A 20,722-nucleotide genomic window follows, 5' to 3' on the forward strand; every position below is an offset into this window, starting at 1 on the left:
AAACCTCCATTAAAGGAAACACCAACTTAATTTTTCAAGTTGTGAAGGGTAAATGATGAGGATTTGGTTTAGGCGTTAAGTGGATGCTGGGAGATAATGGACTTTTTCCCATGTACTTTTGAATTTGGAACAAAAAGTAGGTGAATTAAAAAATTAAATCGGTAAATGGGCTTTTCTTAAGGGCTTCCAACTTTAGAAAGAATAAAAAAATGCAATTTTACCTGTAAAATGGTAAATATTTGGTTGCATGCCCATGGGTGAAACAGTCATGCGTCCTTGCAGAGTTGAATACGGATCAAAGTACGTATATAGAGTATGTTAGGATACTTGCTAATGGAAAATAAAGGAAGAAATTGTGAAATTGGGTGGAGACAACAGATTCCCAACCCTCAGCCATCGCTAGAGTAGTGTCTACGATAAATCAGAACAATACAAAACCAGGGAGTATTGGATTTCAGTTGCAATAGAACTAGTACACTTCCAGATTGATGATGGGTGTGTCCGTTTATTTAAATGAGAGGCAGGACGGGTATGTTCCTGCGCCTAAGTGAAACAATTGTTGCCTTTTCCACTCTTGTCCCAACAATTGTCAAACTAGAAAAAACCAAAAAAGAGAAGGAAAATGGATTACAAAAACAGAGCAGGGTTTGTATCTCAGATGAAGTTTCTGATGTCCAATGACTTCACATCAACCATTGCCTCATCCTTGAATTCCTCCCTGAAACAATATAAAAATACCATTAAAAAAACACACATCAACTCCAATACAACAAATCAGTAAAACTCAATTTGGAATCTGGATTGGGGGCACAGCTTGAAGGATTACCAATCTCACTTGGAATCATACTAGATTTCAGTTTTCTAAATTATTAGCACTAGCAATTTAAAAACAATATCAACCCACTCCAATGCATTACCATCTTTAAATGTTATTATACTGGGCAATCCGCAGAGATGATCATATCAACATATTTTGTCTGACGTCTCCACTCATCCAAGGATCATTATGACATTTTTAAATTTTTCAATTGAATAAAAATCTGCTTCCCACAAGGATTCTACCTGCTTCTTCAGGATGTGGAGAAGTGCATCTGTAGAGTGTGGGGCCTGGTTGGAGGTTCTATCCAAACACTCTTAAAAGTAGCCTACTTTTAACTCTCAAGAGGGACTTGCATAACATTTTTAGAGTTATGTCATCAGGGTCTTACCATACTTAAAATTGGAGAGTCAAGAGAGCATAAGGTTAAAAGCAAGATAGTCAGCAGAGAGCAATGATGTACCTTTTCTTTTGAGTTTCCATTGCCTCAAGAGCATCCTTCTTTAGCTCCTCCAGTTGTGCTTTCGCAATTTTAAGTTCCAACTGTTCTTCATACTTGGGCAGATCCTCCTTTCGAACTCCAAGCCTGAGAAGATAAACAGTTGGATAAAAAGATGTCATAAGCCTGCACCTTAATCTCAAATAATGGTGAGGCAGCCAAGGAGCAAACAAAAATCATTACAATTACATCAATCTGAGAAATATGCAACATTCACCACTAGAAAAGAGCAAAGCAAAAGATGGCAACAAGAAGACTTTTTTTTATAAGTAAAAGCAATTGTATTAAGAGTGCCTAAACGAGCACTCGAAAGTATACACGATGCATACAAGGTGCCAAGGCCAAAAAAAAAAAACCAAAACACTAAGACCTCAGCTTACATACAACCCAACCAATTAATGAAATCCAATAAAGACCACAAGCTAAAACCTACATGCACCCTGACCCAATCCAAAAAGATGTACAAAAAGGACCATAAAATAGCTTGATCCACCAACTCGAAATCTTCGAAGGCTCTTCTATTTCTCTCCTTCTATAAGATGTCAACAACAAGGTGTGCCTAGTATCTAAGAAAACCATTTCATCAATTACAAGGAGGCCTGAGAATATAAAGAATAAGGTAGAATCCATGCCTTGATAAAATGGGTTGGGTTAAATGGGGAATTCCTCTTATAGCTCAGCCAAGTCAAAGAAAGAAGAATTGGTTAGAAGACAGAGAAGCTAAGGCTGTCCTTGTTTGGATTGTTTGCTATTTTCATTTTTAAATAAAATAGAAACCCAGTTTGAAAAAAAATATATATTTAGAAGCTTCTTTTTTATTTTCATTTTTTGGGAAACTGAGTTCAGAAAAAACCAGAAAGTCAAAATACTAATTTGATGTTTTCAGAATTTTCTTAAGTGAAGAAGAAGTGAAGTGAACAAAATCACTTAAAAGACCTAATCAGGCCCATAATATAAATGGAATATGAATATTATAAATATAAAAGGAATATAAATATGAACAAAATCATAGATTAATTATAAGCATATTTGAACTTCTTATTACACCATTTTAAAAATAAAAAATAGGGCAAACAAAATGAGTAAGAATAAAGGACAAATGCAATTTCGTTGCTTTCACTATTTCTATCAATCAACTTAAATAAAAATTAAGAAAGTAAAAATACGAAAACGTTTTCAAAACAGAACCCAACCTAAAGTAAACACAAGGGATTTTTTTCTCAGACATTCAATTTTCACAATCGTCTCTTTAAGGACTAAGTTGCTTAATCATTTTCCCAACTTGCCCCAACTGTAAGGATTGCCAGCATGAATTCTATTTTGCAAGTTCACCTCCTAGACTTTGACTGTGAGGCTGGTAAAAGGGAAGTATTATTCCTTATTTTTCAAAATCCATCATCCTATATACATAAAGGCCAGGTAATATAATGACGTTTTATTTTAAGGAAACAAGAGGACCCTTCTATAGAAAGCCTAAAGACTAAAATTAAAATCAACACAGCCCTTTCCTTCTCTTCATGCCATACCACCCCAACCCCAACAAACAAACTAAAATCCAAGGTGATTAACAAAGACCCATGAATGCTTTCAAGGACCTAGCTTTCTTTCCCCAGCCACCCACCTCCTGATTAGCAATCTAAGACCTGACTTGAAGGAGATACCCATTACCCCAAGAGACATTTGAAATGCCTGCAACAAGACCCTCTATACTCATTGCCCCATTGCCCCAAGAGACATTATTGAGACACAACCCTCCATACTCAGCATGAAGACCAAGGACACCAACAGGGAACCCCTTTATTGAGAAACCTGACCCCTGCAAAGCAAAGCCTCTCTCAGGACCTAAATCAAAGCTTAAATTTCAAGCTTCAATAGCCAGTCCCTCCCTGCAGGCCAAGGAAAACACAAATCATGTCTCTCCTCTAAAAAGCTTCCAACCCATCTATCCGAGTTTTATGATAAACATCGAATTTAGATTAAGATTTCCAATGAAAGGGGAATGGTCCACTATGAAGCAATAATCTCTCAACCATAATCCATAGCTGCCTGAACCAATATGACATCCAACAAAGCGACACTCAAAAGGGATTCCACTAAACTCATTGGTAACTGACATATGCAGAAAATATTAAAAAAAAAAAAAGGCACATTCTCTATTATCTCATGAAGACACAAAGACACTTTCATTGAAGCCACAATGAGTAAACATTTTGAAGGCATCCAATAGATTGACTTGGGGAAACATGAAAGCATTTTCTCTTCCATGAGTCCCCAACCAATGGCTTGGTTTCCTTTCCCAGTGGCATTGGATCACTGATTCTTTCATTTTGAGATATTTACAAATAGGCAAAAAAAAAAAAAAAAAAAAAGAGTGGATGTTACCAAGTTACAACATTACATGTTTTTGAACTTCTAGGTGCAATGTGCCTAGGTTGAAGGCCATTCGACTATGACACACTGTTCGTATTTTGTTAAAGAAGAACAGTGCATTCAAGATCTGTAACTTACAAGACTCATTTTCCATGATATTAGTAACACTATTAGCATACTTCCTGTGTACTTTGGTACGTCCTTGTGGCATTTTTATTTTGTAGTGAATTTGATATTATTTATCAAAAAATTAAAAAAAAAAAATCCATGATATTAGTAAGTGCAAAGACCAGGCCAGGCACTCATTTATGCAACTAGGCAAGTTTAATCTATGATTGCTTCATTAAACTGTGTTTTATACCTTGTTTTAGGTATATCCATACTTGTTAAGTCATAAAACCTATCATGCATCGTTTTTCTATTTTTCCGTATTATGTATCATAAGTTTCTTTATAAAGTGAAAAATAAACATATATGTGCATATACATTGGAAGTATGAAGTATAAAGTAATATATAACCAATTCTATGAAAAATGTAGGATTTGAAGAGTTAAACTACATCATACCCTATGAAAACATTCTATATGAGAGTTTTGAAAAGTTAAATTTAACAAAATATGACTTTTAACATATAGATACATTACATACATACATACATACATACATATATATGTCTTTATGTGTTATCTTCAAAGTTCCAATTGTTTATGTCAGTCATCATTTCTTTCTTACCAAAAAAGAAATTTAAATAAAAAAGTTAATATATTAAATAAAAGTTTTTATTCACTAATCACTATCATTCTTAAACAAAAATATTACAATATTTGTTGTAAAACTAAATTTACTCGACTTCTAATATGACCTTTGACAGTAAGAATGTAGTTTTTCATATAAGACTATTTTACCTCTTTCTCCCTTCCTTTTGTACATTTAAACAATTAATATAATAAATTCTTTTAATAAAAAAAATTGATTTCTTTTAAAAGTTATGAAAAATCGTTTAAGATATATGCATTGTTGTATTGTTATATCATGTATCATAAAGTGTATCGTATACATATCCTAAGATACACTTTAAGATAAGATACAAATTTTTTTTTTTTTGATAAGTAAGCCAGAGTTGAATTAAACCAGAGGCAAAAAGTCACACTGCATACAGGGGATATACAAGGCAGCTAGGGCCTCACAAGCAAAAAATAAAGCCAAAAGAGCCTCACCGCCCCTCAAGTGGATACTAACCACTCCAAAAAGCCTATAAGGGAGAGAGACTCCTCTCCAATATACAATCTAGCCCAGCTCCATAAATTACAAGATACAAATTGCGTTACATACTGATTTCCATTATATATATATACACATATATATTGTTGTATTGTTATATTGTATCATGTATCGTAAGTTTTTAACAACTATGGGTATATCTAATAAATTAATAACCAACATCCTTCCAAAGGAAATCCAAAAATCACAAAATCAATTCTGTTCAAACCACAAACACTGGCAAAAGATGTCATCATAATGAGATGCATGCATAGAAGAGTAAGGATCAGATGGCTCAATCTTATCAAGTCCAGAACATGCAGAACATTCAATTTGTGAAATAACACATACTTCTTATTGACTTTATCAAACTCTGCCATAAGAAGAGCCATTCCTTTCTTGTCATTCCTCATAAGTGGTTTCTTGAGTTCCTTCTCAACTTTCTCTAGTGCATCCATCATCATAGCCTCTGCACCTAGTTCATCAGTGAGACCTCTCCTGCAAATAAATAAATAAAGGGAAAGGGTCTTATGGAATTATTGTAGTTTGAGTATGAATCTGAGGTTTCAATTTATTCATGGGGATTTAACAAGATAATTCCTACCAATAATAAGGAAAACAATACAATAGTAACTGTACAATATGTGATACAATCATTTTAATAGTGAATATAATATCAGACCACAGAAGTAAGCAGCTGAAAAACTAATTGTTTGATGACTATACATCACTTATCAACAGTAAACTTCGACAAATTTAAACAAGCTCTCATGTTTATATCTCATGAACAAAAATGTTCTAAGGTTCAAATCAAGGAAAGAAAACACATTATTAGGAAACATCTAAAGGAAGGAAAAAACCAGGGCAATCATAAAATATAACTTTTGCTTGTAGCCAAGCATCTTCCAGTAACTAAGAAGGATGGCACAACTGAATAGGAGCAAGATAGAGCAAAAGCTACATAAGCTAACTTAATAGGTTATGAATATCTTAAACAGAAAATGCAAGTAGGTTTAGACAAGAACGCTTACTTGATTCTTATCTCCTTCAATGTCAACAGATATGTACGAGCATCTGGAATACCTTGAGTTCGGGTTTGAATGGTGTACTGAATTCTTTGGGATTCTGAAAACAAGTCTGCCCTGTAGGGTTTCAGGAAGATCATAAGAAAATGCATCATAAATCAATACAGAAAAATGTGGAGAAATATATCCACCCAAGCAAAAATCAGAAAACCATATATTGATTCCAGGCTGAATGCGATATGCAGTATAACTATATGCTCTTAGAGAAAAGTTGATACTGAGTTAAGAGGAAAAAGGACTAAGTAAAGGAAAATAATAATCATGTCATCAAGGTAGAGATTATATTTACTTGTCTATATCCATCAAATCTGGCATGTCCAAGTTAAATCATTAAGTTAGCATGCATCGGATGATGCGATCTTTAACTGTAGCCAGATCAAGGAGAATCCTACAGATCTACAAATTGGATGCTAGTATTTTTTTTTTATATATAGGTAAATTTTTGTCTCCATTGAGACTTGAACCTGGAACCTCCCACAAACCCTCCCCATCCCGTAACCACTTAGAGTCAGGCCTCAAAGGCAGATGCTAGTCACAAGTGCTATCTCCGACTAATTTCTATTAAGAACAAGAATTATTTGAGGAAAAAAAAGAAACAGCTCCTGTGGCAAGCTAACAATCTTCAGCACAAACTTGGTCCATTATGGCTTGTCTGTTTTTTTCTTTTTTTCTTTTTTTTCTTTTTTTTTTTGTGTAACATGTAATCAACAAATGATCTTCAGTGACCAGAAGTGATATACTTTTTGCCCTGAGTCCTGGCATGGTGCATCACCACTGATTCCTGTAGCATGACCAATGGAAAGCTCTCGAACAAACTTTTTGACATTTATATAGCAATATGAGGCTTATATACACCAACAAAAACTCACACGGATAATCATTTCACTGAAAGACCAGACATAAATTAGATATAACTACAGAAACTTACTTCTCTCTTACAGTCTTCATAACCTTTGCATACTGGTTGACTGCAGCAGGGTCCTCAGGGTCGATGGTGATCTTCTCCTTCCGAAGCACCCCCATGGCTGTCTCAAATTTCTTTTTAACCTCCAGAAAAATATTCTTCAACATCTCTATTAAGGTCAAATGCAGGTCCCTTGTCAGAGCCAATTAATCATGGATGCAAATAATATAGGAAATGGAACTGAACCTACACATTGCTTCAGAAAATAATAACTTGCCACAATAGCCCATCATACATGCATCAACAACAGTTAACTGCAAACCATATGCAGTGACTCTGTTAATAAAGCACAAAAAAATAACAAACATTTGAACACCAACATCTGTAGTGACTTTATTTGAGGAAGTAGTGAACTGAGTCAAGTGCAAACAAATCCGTCATGTTTGGTGTTGCTACAAGTCTCCGAAATGCAGATAGGTCTAGATATACAAATATGTGAATGGTAACACCAGCTGGTTTACCACTTGAACAATTACTTGAATGTCACTACAGGTGCATGCGAAAAAATGATCAAGCAGGCTGCATTTGTCGCAAAATTGGTAGTCTCTACCATAATGACCACTTAAAAGAAAGATTCATTGCAGATACTAGATGGACTCATATAGCTGTCTGCATCTTCACATCCATCATGCAAAGAAAACAAAACAGCACATAGAAAAATGAAGTGCATGGGCTTGACTTGAGAACAAACTTTTACATGAAGTCGTTGATGGAAAAGCGATGTATATTTGATTAGTGCACAATAAAACATCAAAAACAAAGAGAACTCTACAGTGTCACTCACCATCCCCCTTGAGAGCTGGGGGAGCAGCTTCTTTGGCGAAGAAACGGACTGGAACAGCATGCTGTTGTTGTAAAATGATCTGACTGCCATACAACTGTATAAGCACAAAAAGACAAGCAAACATAATTAGCAACATGTAGAGATTGGGAAAAAAAATCACCCTAAAGATGAGAAACAAAAGAAGCTTTAAATACAAAACTGCAATAAAATTTTATCTTGGGGCCAAATGCCTTACATTTCCATGGTCAATGTAGAGAGAAAGATATGGTTTTGACTCAACCCTCTACATATCAGTATTTTTTATGGTCTTTCTACCTTTCAGACCCAAATTGATATTTATTCTGTTTCCCACAACATTTCACATGAACTTGCAATATTGTTTCCATCACCACCTGATGCTGTTGTGTTATATAATCATTGTTGTTGCTGTTTTCATCATTGCAGTTATCTCGCTCCAAACAAGAAGAAACACTCTATATGGCTTACACCACACATGTCTAAACTGTTTCCATTGTTTCTCTTGTTTGCTCTTATTTGAGTGATAAGAAATAATGAAAATTGATAGTAGTTTAAAATCTTGCAACCACAGCTTTAACACAAACAGAGCCCACTATAAGATTCTCCATTTTCATTTTCTTCCATATGTTTTCAGCAATCAAACATGATGTTCCCAAAATAAAGGGGAAAAAAAGCAGCTAATCAATATATTGAGTTTCATCGCAGCACAATCAACTACAGAGCCGCACAAATCTCCAAGTCATTCAAATCATCATTTCGATTGCCCCATGCCCACTCTCACACCTTAAGACCAAACATCATTTTCGACGCACATCGCCTCCACAAAATTCTCAAGTCTCAGCAGATCGGCTTCAAGAATCGATCAAAACCGTAACATAAAACAAACCAAAACCCTAAAATACGAAAAAACGGAAATGAAACATACAAAACAACGTCGAATCTCAAGTCCTCAATTATCTCGGATCCGATAACAAAAACAAAAAAAATAAAAATCAAATCCACTCAACAGCGCCTAATGCCATCAGCTGAGGCGAAAATAAAACATTAGATTGAAAATAAATAAATAAATCATTTTCCATTTTCTTGGTTTTCTCGGGAAACAGACAGCAGAAAATGCAGGAAATACCTGTTTGGATTTGGATAAGAGACGAGAGGAAAAGGCCATGATCGGACGATCAGCGCGATTAGGGTTAGGGTTTGAGTTCCGATTGGTGAAGCCTTAGTTTTGAGGTCGCACGAGTGTGTAGAGCTGTGATGGCGTTGTATGTATCCCATGAGCACCTCTGCATTATATCTGGGCCGCTCATCTTTGAGACCCTTTTTTTTTTTTTCCTTATATTTCATTTTAATATTTGTTTGGCTAATCACATTTTTGCTATTTTTATTTTAATCATTTTGTTTATATTGTAAAATATTCTTGACATGTTTGGATGCGTTTTTGAAAATATTTTTTAATTTAAAAAATATGTTTGATAAAAACAGGTTTTTAAAAAAATTATTCAAAAATTAATTTGCGTTTTATAATTGATTTAAAATATTTTCAATTATTTGTTTAGAGTATTTGGAACAATAATTTAAAAAAAAAAAATTAATAACTTTTGCATTTTATACAAATATGCAATCCTTTCATCAAGAATAAGCCAAAATAGTTATTTTTCATATTTAAGCTGTATAATTTTATTCTTAAATAATAACTATAAATTATTTTTAAAAATTATTTATTTATAATAAATCTTATAAACATGGAAGTTTAAATGGAAAATCGACTATCAAAACAAAAATTTAGATTAATTATTCACAAGGTTTATTAAAAAGTTTGACTTATAATGTTTAATTATTTAACCATAATTTAATAATTGGGGGTTTAATCAAATCTAAATTTGGAATCCATTTTCTCATTTCCCTTAAATTTGTAAATTAAATTTTTTTTAATCTTTTTTTTGTTAGGAAAAAAAAAACGAAAGTAAATTATTTCTATTTCCACCGTTTCTAGGAAAAAAAAGATCGGTTGATGGAATCAATCTCCATAGTTCTTATTTTCAGGAACGGATGCAGAAGGATTGCAATTAGGGTTATGGTTTCATGAAAGTGATATCTCCATGTTTCCTAAAAAACAGTAAAAGCACCCGAAATCTGTTTTAAAAAATCATTCTCTTTTCAAAACAAATTCTCAAAATACTGTTTTCAGTCCAAAAATCTGCAAAACATTTTTCCAGTTTGAAAATAAAAACAGTTGCCTAACATGCTCAAACATTCAAGTTCCAACATCTAAATCATCTGTTCTCTGGGGTGTTTGAACACCTGGAATTTATAGATGTCCAGGAAGAGTAAAATTGAACAGACATAGAGTGAATGAGGATGGGAAGCTTTGTGAGCATATCCCTAGATCACACATGGATTCTTCCGCATTGCTGTAAAAGTTTGAAGGATATGATGATAGGAAATGGATCAACCACAACAAAAACCCAGAAACGCTGACAGAATAGAATAGATCAGGAATCTGAGTCCTTCAAATATGTCAGGAAAACAATGCTAGTGTTATATATGTGATGGCAGAGTAATCCACAAACTGAGAGATAACAAACATTTAATCCTACCATTTGTGTCTAGGTTTTCCAATGATTTCACATTTCAGCAGCAAAGGATTTACCACAGCCACAGGTTTGGGTAGCATTTGGGTTCTTGAAAGAGAAGCCTCCACCTATGAGCGCGTCGCTGAAGTCTAATTGCATCCCAAATACGAAGAGAAGGCTCTTTGGATCACAAACTGCAGAACCAATGGAAATGAAGTAAATAGCCTAAACAACCGCATAGAATATTGAGGAATGGTAATCTATGACAGTTTCAGAAACTCAGGAAAGCAGTGGACTCCATCCCAACTATGGATAAACATACAGGTGCTCTGATAATTCACGAGCCTTTGATGGCTATAGTCTATGAACATACAAAAACCATAACTCCAACATAAGCATGCTTCAGAAATAGATCATTATACTAACACAACGTAAAGGAAATCCATGTAATGAAGCCAAATTGCACCAAATCAGACTCGACCTCATGCAATGAGGGACCATCAGTAAACAACAGCCATAAAGAGTATATCCAACTTTGAAGTCTATTTGGAAACTGTTTTCTAACTCGGAAAACAGTTTTTTGTGAATTTGTTCTAAAAATAGGCTATTTTTTAAACAAATTTATAGCATTTTCAATTGTTTTTTTGTAGAGTGTTCTGAGTAATAATTAAAAATATAGAGAATACTTTAAAAACTTTTGCGTTCTACGTAACTAAATGGTATTCTTCATAGGGAAAATTTTTTAAAAAAATATATATTTTTCATATTTGAGCTCCCAAATAGATTTTTGTTCCCAAAAATATTAAGAATTGTTTTCAAAAAAAAAAATTGAGAACTATTTTCAAAAACATGGCTAAACTATTTTCAAAAATATCTTTCTCCTCATGGAAAGGGGAGAAAAAGAAGGTAGAGGCCTACCGATCACAAAACCGTTGTATTCAATAATGGAATCATCTGGTCTTGTCTTAGCTCTGTCCTCAAACTCCATGGTGTAAGACATGCCAGAGCATCCACCCTGTTTAACACCAATTCTTAAGCACAAATCTTCTGTCCGATCAGACCTCATCTTATTTAAGTGCTTCAGTGCATTATCTGTAAGGGAAATTGCAGGCATAAGCCCCCCAGTTGTCGGTGTTGCTGAAACATACAAAGAGCTTAAGTATGAATTCAGTAAAAGATATGTTCAAGAGAAACTGAAAACTAAAAAACTAGAAGACAACATGGAACTCACACAAGTTTTTTTTTATCATCTATCAGTACAATCATAAGCAACCACAATAGGAGATGAAGGATATAGATAAAATACAAACTTCAAATTTCAAGCAATTCTCAAATCAGGGTGTCTTGAAGAAAACTAAACAAAGAATCTGGTTTTGACCTGGGAATACCCAGAAGAGACTGATGTTGTTATCTCATATTAACATGTATACCACTTTTGTTATCTTTGGATATGAACATTTTCACACAGTTATCACACACATATCATATTAAATTTTCACAATCTCACCTTGGCTCCAAGGAAACCTAAAAAATGAAAACGATAATTTGTAGGACATGTAGAATGTTGAAAATTTATAACCTGGAGATAGCCATAACTGTTCATGAAACATGTGTAAAGCGTCAACTGACAGGCACTTCCAGTTGAAGCTGAAGATAGCTTCAATTGGACTAAGAAATGAGAGAAGTTGAATAGAATGTTTTATTAAAGTACACCAAAGACTGCAGTAGCATTGACGAGGAAGTCTATAGTTCCACAAGCAAAGAGGAAGGCCAAAAGGATCATCTGATTCTATTGCAGAACAACATGACCACCTATAACAAAAGATATAGCTCCAAATGGAGCAGAATGACAACAAAGAGTTGGTATCACTGACCACATTAGTTGGTATAAGACTTTGTTGAGAGAGCCAAATTGAGCAAAGGTGAGCAAATTACACAACACTAACACCTATAAAATCAGCTACACATCTCTCCTAAGGCAAACAAAATCGGATGCTTCAGAATTAAGGATAATTAATCTATCTTAAGTACAAATTATCCAAGGACAACAATAACTGAGGCATATTGATTGTTTGGCCCAGATGTCTACCATTTGCTTAAAAGAAAAATCAAAATAGGGCATCAGCACTGACCCATGTCTCAAATTTCCATTTGCAGAACTCCTTACTAAATTCCACCAACATTTTCCTGAATTAACCTATGTATCCTATGGCTTGTAAATCTTAATAGGGGTTCATTACTTTATATTAAAAAATAATTAAGCCAGTTTCACGTATGATTCAGCTGAGCGATTATGAATACTATATAGAAGGAAAATATTGAACATAATTGTTCATGATTTAATCAATTTTATAATAATATACGCATACGATTAGTATCACAATCGAAATACCTAAAGCAAATTTCGAACCCTTGTTTAACGGCTGTACTGATTTTAACTACCAATACAAACTACAATTTCCGTAATTAACCATCCAAGGTCCCGTTTGGTTGCCAAGAAAAAGGCACGGAAAAGGAAAACAAACAAAACCATCTCAGACCTTACGATGTATAATTAACTATCAAGCGGCGGTAAACATAGAAATCCAGAAATCACTTCTTCCATTTTCGACGATTTTCTCAGCAAGCAGGCAGGAAAAAATCGAAACGAAACAAGATCAGGAAATGAAACCTGAAACAGAAGATGATCGAATAGAGAATCTCTTTGGAAAGCTGAGATTCGACGATGAAGATCGAAGAGAAACCGAAGTGGAGGGCTGGGGCATAGAGTTTGAATTCCTCGGCAGGCGTAGAGTTGAGGGACAACAACGAGGAATTGCAGAGAACGCCATTGCAGAGGAGCAAAGAACAAAAATCAGAGAGAGAGAAATGAGGTTCGGTGTATCCACCTCTGGTCTGAGTAAATGACAAATTTTCTAAAATCATGAATAATCAGAAGATCCTGGCCGTCCAAAAGTCAACAAATGTTCGCTGACTGAAAGGAAGGTACCATCATATAAGCATGAGGTCCTCTTTTTATTTATTTATTTAATTTTACTATTCCATTGTTTTTTATTTTATGAGGCTTATATTTCTATGTCTAAGATACTTTCTCCTCTTTCTAACAATCCAAGCACATGTATGGTATATATATATATATAGTGGGTGCCAATAAATAAGAAAATGGGGAAAGAAACAAAATTTCTTTCTTTTAAAGCTTTTCCAATTTTCTCCGTGAAAAGGTCGAGACTCTTATACTCAAAGAAAATAACGATTCTCATAGTTCCATTCATTATTTAAAGGAAGAAAATTGGTTAGTAAAATAATCAATTAGGATTTTTTGACATTTTTTATTTTATTTTATGAAATAAGACTATGAAATAGAATACCTACAAATATTATTGAAAAATATGCCACAATAATCTTCAAAACTAAAATTTTTAACATCGTAAGAAAAATTTGACCACCAAATGATTGAATTTGGATTACAAATATCTTTCTTCGTTAAACAATATGTTGTTTTATTCGCTTTCCTATAAATATGATGACAATCATAAATATATAGATCGATAACTTCCAAACATCCTCCACCAATAGCATAATAGAACTTGGAATATTACTTTCTTTTTTTATTATAACAATCTATAACTATTTTTGAGTCACCGTCAATCTCTAGGTTTAAAAACTCATTATTCTTGGCAGCTAACATGTCATCTCTTAAAGCCATATATTCTGCAATAATTATTAAAGCATTACATATATGTCTATTAGCAATCATTTCTATGATACCATTAAAGTCTCTAATAACTCATCCTAAAACATTTTTATTCTCTACCCTTGAACCATCAAAATTTAATTTGAATCTTCCATTAATTGGAAGAATCCAACAAATCCATTTTTTAACCAATCAGTGGACTTTGCATCCTTTGATTTGAAAATAGGAGTCAATCATATAATTTTAGAGATTTTAGAAGTTTAAAGTAGTTTTCTCAATGACGAGAAAGGGGTTGGGTTGGATCTTCTTAAATAAAACTTGATTTCTTTGAATCCATGCATTCCACAAAATAATGGAAATTTTTTCCTTAAGATCCTTATAAATTTTGCAGTTGATTTTACAGTTTTTATACACTGTTTGAAGCTAAGATAGGAAGTCACCTTCATAGAAGAGAGGTGTGGGGCAATTATACTTAATGTGATCCCAAATTCTTTAAACAAAAGGACAATATTTAAAAATATCGTCAATATTCTCAACATTTTGTTTGCATAGATAACACATGTTTGTAATTTGCAACCTTCTAGTAATTAAAAACCCACAAGTAAGGAGGGCATCTCTAATAACCACCCATAAGAAAAACTTTATTTTTGGTAAAAGATTTAACTTCCAAATCCAATGCAACATTTTTTATCTAGAGTGCATCGAAGGCTTTCTCATTACCCAAGTTGTTGATTTAAGAGCAAACTTACCACTTTAAGAGAAACCCCAAAAAATCATATCCTCAATGGGAAAGGAATGGATTGGAATTGTTTTAATATCTGTAAAACATTCGATAGAATGAATGCCGAAATAGCTTGGAGATTCCTTGGTGTCCTGATTTAGAAAATCATGCACTTTAGCATCCACATTGATGTAATGTAAGTGTTAGGAATTTGAAGCTAATCCAAACTATGGTAATCACCCTAGAAGGGGGGGGGGGGGTGTAAATAGGGTGATGAACTCTTTTTCACAAATTTAAACTATGCAAAAATAAGAGACAATTATATGCAAATATATAATAAATAAAATAAACACAATTGCATATAATTTTAAAGGGTTATGGAAAAGAGAGTGCAAACACGAGAGTTTATAGTGGTTCGGCACTTCCTTACCTACGTCCACTCTCTTCAACCTCCTAACCGAGTGAGGGTTCCACTATATTGAAGCTTCAACCAAGCTTCCAATCTCTTTACAATTAGATTATGGTTCCAATTCACCCTCTTGGACTTTTGGCTCCAAGCATCCTTTACACTTCTCAAGAGTTATCCCACTCTTGAACAACCTCTCAAGTGATACCTCTCACTTGAGAAAATTCATCTCAAAGATTTACAAATAAAATGATCTCTCAAAAATCCTAGTACAAGAACTTTAAGTTCAAATGATACAAGAGAAACTAGGATTGAATGGTGCACTAAAGATATGCAAGTTTTGGAATAATGTTGCACTAAAAAATACTCTTCCAAGGCTCAAATATAATGAAGAAAGATTTGAGAAGGTTTAGCTTATGAAATAATGAAGTTTGGAGCCTTTTTATAGAAGAAAAAAGTCATACTAGCCGTTAGGGGTTCGAGTGGTTGAGCTAGGGGTCGACCGGTTGACTAGCCGTTAGGAAAAGTGACCGTTGGGCCTCAACCGGTTGATGTTCAACCTTGACCGGGAAGAGAAGGTCATTGGGAGAGAGAGAAACTTTTTGGCCTCCCTCAATCGGTCCTCGACCGGACGAGCACAACCGGTCGACCGGTTGAACCGGTTGAGCCATTTTTTTGGCTCAACACTCAACCTCTTTCAACTTAAAACCTTTTAACACAAGTTTGAAAATCATTTAACACAAGGTTTTAGTTGAAAACATGAAATTATCCAATTCTTAAGATATTTAAAACAATATTACTCTTTGATGATTTTGGTGCATAAATAAATAATGAAATGTATGAAAGTCCTAGTGCACCAACAACCTTACAAAGAGACCTTAAGAAGCTTTGATCTTGAAAAAATCCTCTCTTTGAGGTGGTCTTCTTTTTTATGATTTCTCATTGGCTTGATTTGTCTTTGGATTGCCACTTTGGAAGTCGTCTTGCCTAATCACACTTGAAATATAATCATTAGTTCTAAACCTTGTTTTGTTATCATCAAAATAAAGATTAACCAACCTTGGTTTCACAGTAAGTTATTTTCATTCACGAAAGACACAAGAGACAACATATATACCCAATAGTTTGTCCAGAAGTAGACTTTTCTACAATCTCTTATACACCATTTTAAGCTAGCTCCAATATATTTTCTATGATTCTTTGACGTTTCAAAAGGTAATCCGAAAACCTTATTTTTCATCAATATATAAATAAAACTCATAGCTTAAAAAAATTATATACTAAATTTTATTTAAAAAGCTTTTTCTTTAAAATGAATAAATATTTTTGTTTTGTATTTGACTATTTATTTATTGTTCTAATCTTGCTAAGTTGTTGTTAGTTTGTTATTCAGTGGGCTCTTTGAACTTTTGGTAAATTATAAAATCATTCTAATATTTTATCTCGTCTTTATTTAATTCTTAATTTTTTTAAATAATGAAAATTTTTAAATTATATTCAAATATTAAATATTTTATTATATTAAAATTTTTCATAAAAATGGATAATAATTTAAAATTTTAATAAATTATAAAATCACTTCAATACTTTCATTGTCTCAATTTTATTTTAATTTTTTTTAAATAATGTTATAAAAATTCTAGGTAAACACCTCAAAGTCAAGGGTGAGTTGAGTGTTATTCTATTTTATAAATTTTATTAAATTAAAATGCAAATAATAAGAAAATGATATAATACAAGTAAATAGAAATAGGTATAAAGAGATGTAAACATGGTGTTTATAGTAGTTTGGTCATTGGCTAGGTCCACTTCCTCTTGCTTTAACTTCAACTCGAGATACCTCTTATAAAACTAAGATTTTCTTCTATCAAAACTTTCAATTGTTTTACGATGGGTATTAAAAGCTTCATTACAACCCCCATAAGTGATTTTTCATGTTTGCTTCAATCAAAATCTTTGATTCTTTTACACTTTGATTGAAGGTTCCAAAATGTCTTTATGCAAACCCTTGAAGTGATCCCTTACATGTACCTTTTGATTGGTTTTTTACCATCTCATCCAAAAATCAATCAATGTCTAATGAGAAAAGGTCACGTCTCTTATACATTTGAACGTTATCATTATTTGAGTGACCTATCATCAAGTTTAAGAGTGACATTGTTGTATTTCAACAACCCCTTCCTTAATGTAATGCTCTGGTAACTCAAACTTTGACCTTAACTCTAATGTTGATTCTTATAACCGGAAAAACTAGTAAGTGTCTAATGAGAATAAGTAAGTCTTTTATAGCATTTTACATCACCATTATTTTAATGACTCATCTTGGGATTTAAGAATTGTATTATTGCACCCAACACTTGCCTCATACTCCAAAACATAACTTCACACGATAAAAGATTAAACACTCCAGACGTAACTTCACATGATAAAAGATTAAACACTTGAAGGAGCACTTCGGAGTTTACAATTTTTGAATCAATTATGCAAAGAAACTAGGATTAAGGTGCATTTACTAATAATTAATCAATAGAAAAACGGTGCATCCAACAAATATTTAGAATTCTTTAAAAATGATGCTACCTTAGTTTCTCAAGTTATAAATGAACTTGAAAAGCTTTAAATTAAAGTCGTGGAGTGAAACTAGCGGTTAGACACATTTTTAGTTCGACTAATCAATTAAATGGTCAATGAAAAAAAATTAATCAACAAACATTTTTGAGTAATTAGAAAATTTACTCTTAAAATTTTTAGTTAATTAAATATTTGAATACGTCATCTAATTTATAAGAGGAGGATGATGTCTCTTTTTAGTTCCCAAGACTTAATTTTGACCTAAAACAATTGTACTCCAGTATAAAAGAAATAAATAGAATATGAGTCCATTGAGTCATGTGTTATACAAATTGATTGGTGCAAGAACATAAACTTATTTATTTCAAGAATAAAAAAGGGATGATGAATGCTTAATATACACAGACAGCACCAACACAAATAAATTAAAGAATCAAACAAACAAAACAAGTTGCAGTGAGATCTCTCACTTCAGCAAGCACACCCTCCCTTCTGCTCTGTTTCTGAAACAGCTTCTGAAATTGCTCTAAAATAACTGCAAATGAAACATCAAGTACAAGGTTCAAACATAGTGATGTGCCATTTATTTTTCGAAGTTCAAGTTTTAGGTGGTGTTTGTTTCTTGGTCAATAAAAAAAAAATTAGAGTACGTAAATCTATTAATATTAACCAACATAACTAAATTAAATATATTGATAATAAGTCAACTTTAATTATATTGAACAATATCAACATGTTATTTTTTTTACTGAATGGAAAAATTTAAATATTTTAATTTTTTTATTCAACCAAAAAACAAACACTGTCTTATTTTTCGGTATTTTATTGTAACAGGAAAAGAAAAAAAAAATTGGATGTGTTCCAAAACTGTTTTTTAAAACTTCTTTTAAAATAAAAAATATATTGACTAAACTTTAGATGGAAATAAGTTTTTAAGTGGGCCTTACTTTTCTTGTTCATGTTCATTGCTCAATCCAACTCGAGCAACACAGAGAAATGCAGCGTCCACATTGAAATCCTCCTTTGCTGAAGTCTCAAAGTATGGTATGTCTCCCCTGGAAGCACACCACTCCCTAGCTCTCCTCTCAGAAACCTGACAAACCATCATTCAACACTATATCCTGGGAAGCCTGAGAAATTGCAGTATGAAGATGCTTACCACCCTGCTGTTCCCACCATCCACATCAACCTTGTTCCCAAGCACTACAAATGGAAAAGCCTCAGGCTCAGCTGGATCTGCCTGCTGTGAATATATATTAATAATTACCAGACAACCCATTTGAATCAATCCACAGATATTCAATATAATATAAGGGAATTGAGGGGGTTTCAGTGACCTGCTTGAGGAATTCTTCATGCCAACTTTGGAGTGATTCAAATGATTTCAGTACATTGACATCATACACAAGAACACAGCAGTCTGCTCCTCTGTAGAATGCTGACCCCAAGCTCTGGAACCTCTCCTGCCCTGCTGTGTCCCAGAGCTGTTCAATGTATATACATATATATAGACTTCTGTTTCAGAGAAACCGGGTAATGGAAAAGAGTGATTAGATGAAAGATTAGTGTTTTTGAGCGATAACCCACTTGTAATGTGACTAATTTGTCATCAATCTGCAGTTCCTTTGTGACAAAATCAGCCCCAATTGTAGCTTTGTATTGCTGACTGAACTTCTTGTACACATATCTGGGTTAGCAGTTAATGGCAAAACATGATAGACCCTTATGCAGAACTTGTAAAAGAACCAGACCCATTTTCCTGAATCAAGAATGGATCACTGCCATAACTCAAAATCAGGATGCCAGTAGTTAACCCGAAAAAGAATACTGATGAAATTACTTTGTTTGAAGAGATAATTAGTGATCTTAATCATACAACCACCATAGCCCCCACCTTTCTCCAGTGGCTCCACCACTTCTGCCCCTATAATCATATTATCACAGCTACCATTTCTACCTTTTCTTTTGTTTTGATATGATAACGGGCACTGTAGCTATGATTCTTGTGAAAATTGAAACGGGGAAATGAGAAAAATCAACCAATATTCGGAAACATAAATCAAATTTCAGAAAACAAGTTCCTCAATGGATACTGATTCATCAATGATGTCTTCCCCACCCTGGAAATCACAAGAAAAAGAGAAAAAAAGGGTGTATAAAGATTACAGAACTGCAGGGAGAGTCAAAATCAACCAAGAAGGAAAACTGGAACCGCACCCACTGTCGCCGAGGACTATGACTTTGAGCAAGGTTCTTCCTGGTGCAGCCATGGTGAACAAGGCCAAGCTGGTCTTCAGGCGAAAAGAAGGGAAACGAAGAAGGAACTGTTATGGTTTGGAGAGATTGAAAGTGGTTGGACAAGGAAGAGTACATGTGAAATTTGTTGACGACATTAATGGAAATCTATAATTCAACCAAAAGGGTTGCTAGATTCCAGGTTCTTCTTCATTCTTCTTCTCTTTTCTGTTTTGCTTTTTGGGTTCTATCACTGTTTGATTGACACTAACCACCAAAAGGTGGCCATGTGAGTTCTACTGGCCAAAAAATGCCTCGCTTGCCAGCCTAGCTATTCATTTTAATAAACAGATGGGAAAAAAAGTCTTCTCCTTTATGATTTCTGTAAAGCAGTTGTGCCTCCCACAACTTTTGGGGGGCCTTGGGGCTGCCCTGGCACAGCTCTGATCTTGCCATGACCAGTTCAATTAGCAGTTCCAGTTCATAATTGACCAGTTCGGTGGAATCTTTATTACTTGGTGGACATGTTTGTTAGTTGTTGATAGAACTTTCAGCTTAGAAAGAGATCAAATTTGTAGCCAAAATCTTAACTAGAACCTGAATTCAGAGCTGGATTCCTATGACCAAGGCTGTTAGGCTGCCTGATTCATTGAGGTAGCTGGTAAGATCTACAAGCCACCTGCTGACTAGTCTCCAAGTAGTCACAGATTCTTAAAACTATGGGC

At 33.8% G+C, this 20,722-nt stretch overlaps 3 protein-coding genes across 4 annotated transcripts; all 3 read right to left on the bottom strand.

Annotated features, from left to right (window-relative positions):
* Positions 1-336: 336 nt before the first annotated feature.
* LOC117919457 (probable ATP synthase 24 kDa subunit, mitochondrial) lies at positions 337-9,060 on the bottom strand. Its single transcript, XM_034836665.1, has 7 exons — positions 8,924-9,060; positions 7,780-7,873; positions 6,960-7,104; positions 5,978-6,088; positions 5,298-5,444; positions 1,281-1,403; positions 337-718 (listed from the first exon to the last, which is right to left on the bottom strand). Exons 1-7 carry the CDS (start codon positions 8,960-8,962, stop codon positions 655-657), a joined length of 723 nt encoding a protein of 240 aa, XP_034692556.1. The 5' UTR covers positions 8,963-9,060; the 3' UTR covers positions 337-654.
* Positions 9,061-10,256: 1,196 nt separating this feature from the next.
* LOC117917532 (iron-sulfur assembly protein IscA, chloroplastic) lies at positions 10,257-13,261 on the bottom strand. The gene is made up of 3 exons (XM_034833842.1): positions 13,042-13,261; positions 11,289-11,507; positions 10,257-10,564 (listed from the first exon to the last, which is right to left on the bottom strand). Exons 1-3 carry the CDS (start codon positions 13,199-13,201, stop codon positions 10,422-10,424), a joined length of 522 nt encoding a protein of 173 aa, XP_034689733.1. The 5' UTR covers positions 13,202-13,261; the 3' UTR covers positions 10,257-10,421.
* A 4,837-nt stretch (positions 13,262-18,098) lies between these two features.
* Positions 18,099-20,266, bottom strand: LOC117918885 (ras-related protein Rab7). Of its 2 annotated transcripts, none has more exons than XM_034835847.1 (7): positions 19,980-20,266; positions 19,856-19,882; positions 19,350-19,449; positions 19,100-19,246; positions 18,922-19,005; positions 18,710-18,855; positions 18,099-18,297 (listed from the first exon to the last, which is right to left on the bottom strand). In XM_034835847.1, the coding sequence occupies exons 1-7, from the start codon at positions 20,030-20,032 to the stop codon at positions 18,234-18,236; spliced, it is 621 nt and encodes a 206-aa protein (XP_034691738.1). In that variant the 5' UTR covers positions 20,033-20,266; the 3' UTR covers positions 18,099-18,233. The 2 variants fall into 2 exon arrangements, with proteins under 2 accessions (XP_034691738.1, XP_034691739.1); XM_034835848.1 differs by having other exon boundaries at positions 18,922-19,002; positions 19,980-20,265.
* Positions 20,267-20,722: the final 456 nt, after the last annotated feature.

The sequence above is a fragment of the Vitis riparia genome, chromosome 7 (genome assembly GCF_004353265.1).
Source record: "Vitis riparia cultivar Riparia Gloire de Montpellier isolate 1030 chromosome 7, EGFV_Vit.rip_1.0, whole genome shotgun sequence".
Lineage (NCBI taxonomy): Eukaryota > Viridiplantae > Streptophyta > Magnoliopsida > Vitales > Vitaceae > Vitis > Vitis riparia.

Coding starts and splice junctions, on each gene's coding strand:
- LOC117917532 (XM_034833842.1), bottom strand. CDS start 13,201: ATGGCGTTCTCTGCAATTCCTCGTTGTTGTCCCTCAACTCTACGCCTG. Junction 11,508..13,041: donor TCGATCATCTTCTGTTTCAG/GTTTCATTTCCT, acceptor TGTATGTTTCAG/CAACACCGACAACTGGGGGG. Junction 10,565..11,288: donor ATACAACGGTTTTGTGATCG/GTAGGCCTCTAC, acceptor TTGGTTCTGCAG/TTTGTGATCCAAAGAGCCTT.
- LOC117918885 (XM_034835847.1), bottom strand. CDS start 20,032: ATGGCTGCACCAGGAAGAACCTTGCTCAAAGTCATAGTCCTCGGCGAC. Junction 19,247..19,349: donor ACAAATTAGTCACATTACAA/GTGGGTTATCGC, acceptor TACATTGAACAG/CTCTGGGACACAGCAGGGCA. Junction 19,006..19,099: donor ATGAAGAATTCCTCAAGCAG/GTCACTGAAACC, acceptor ATATATTCACAG/CAGGCAGATCCAGCTGAGCC.
- LOC117919457 (XM_034836665.1), bottom strand. CDS start 8,962: ATGGCCTTTTCCTCTCGTCTCTTATCCAAATCCAAACAG. Junction 5,445..5,977: donor TTGAAGGAGATAAGAATCAA/GTAAGCGTTCTT, acceptor ATTTATTTGCAG/GAGAGGTCTCACTGATGAAC. Junction 719..1,280: donor ATGGAAACTCAAAAGAAAAG/GTACATCATTGC, acceptor ATATTGTTTCAG/GGAGGAATTCAAGGATGAGG.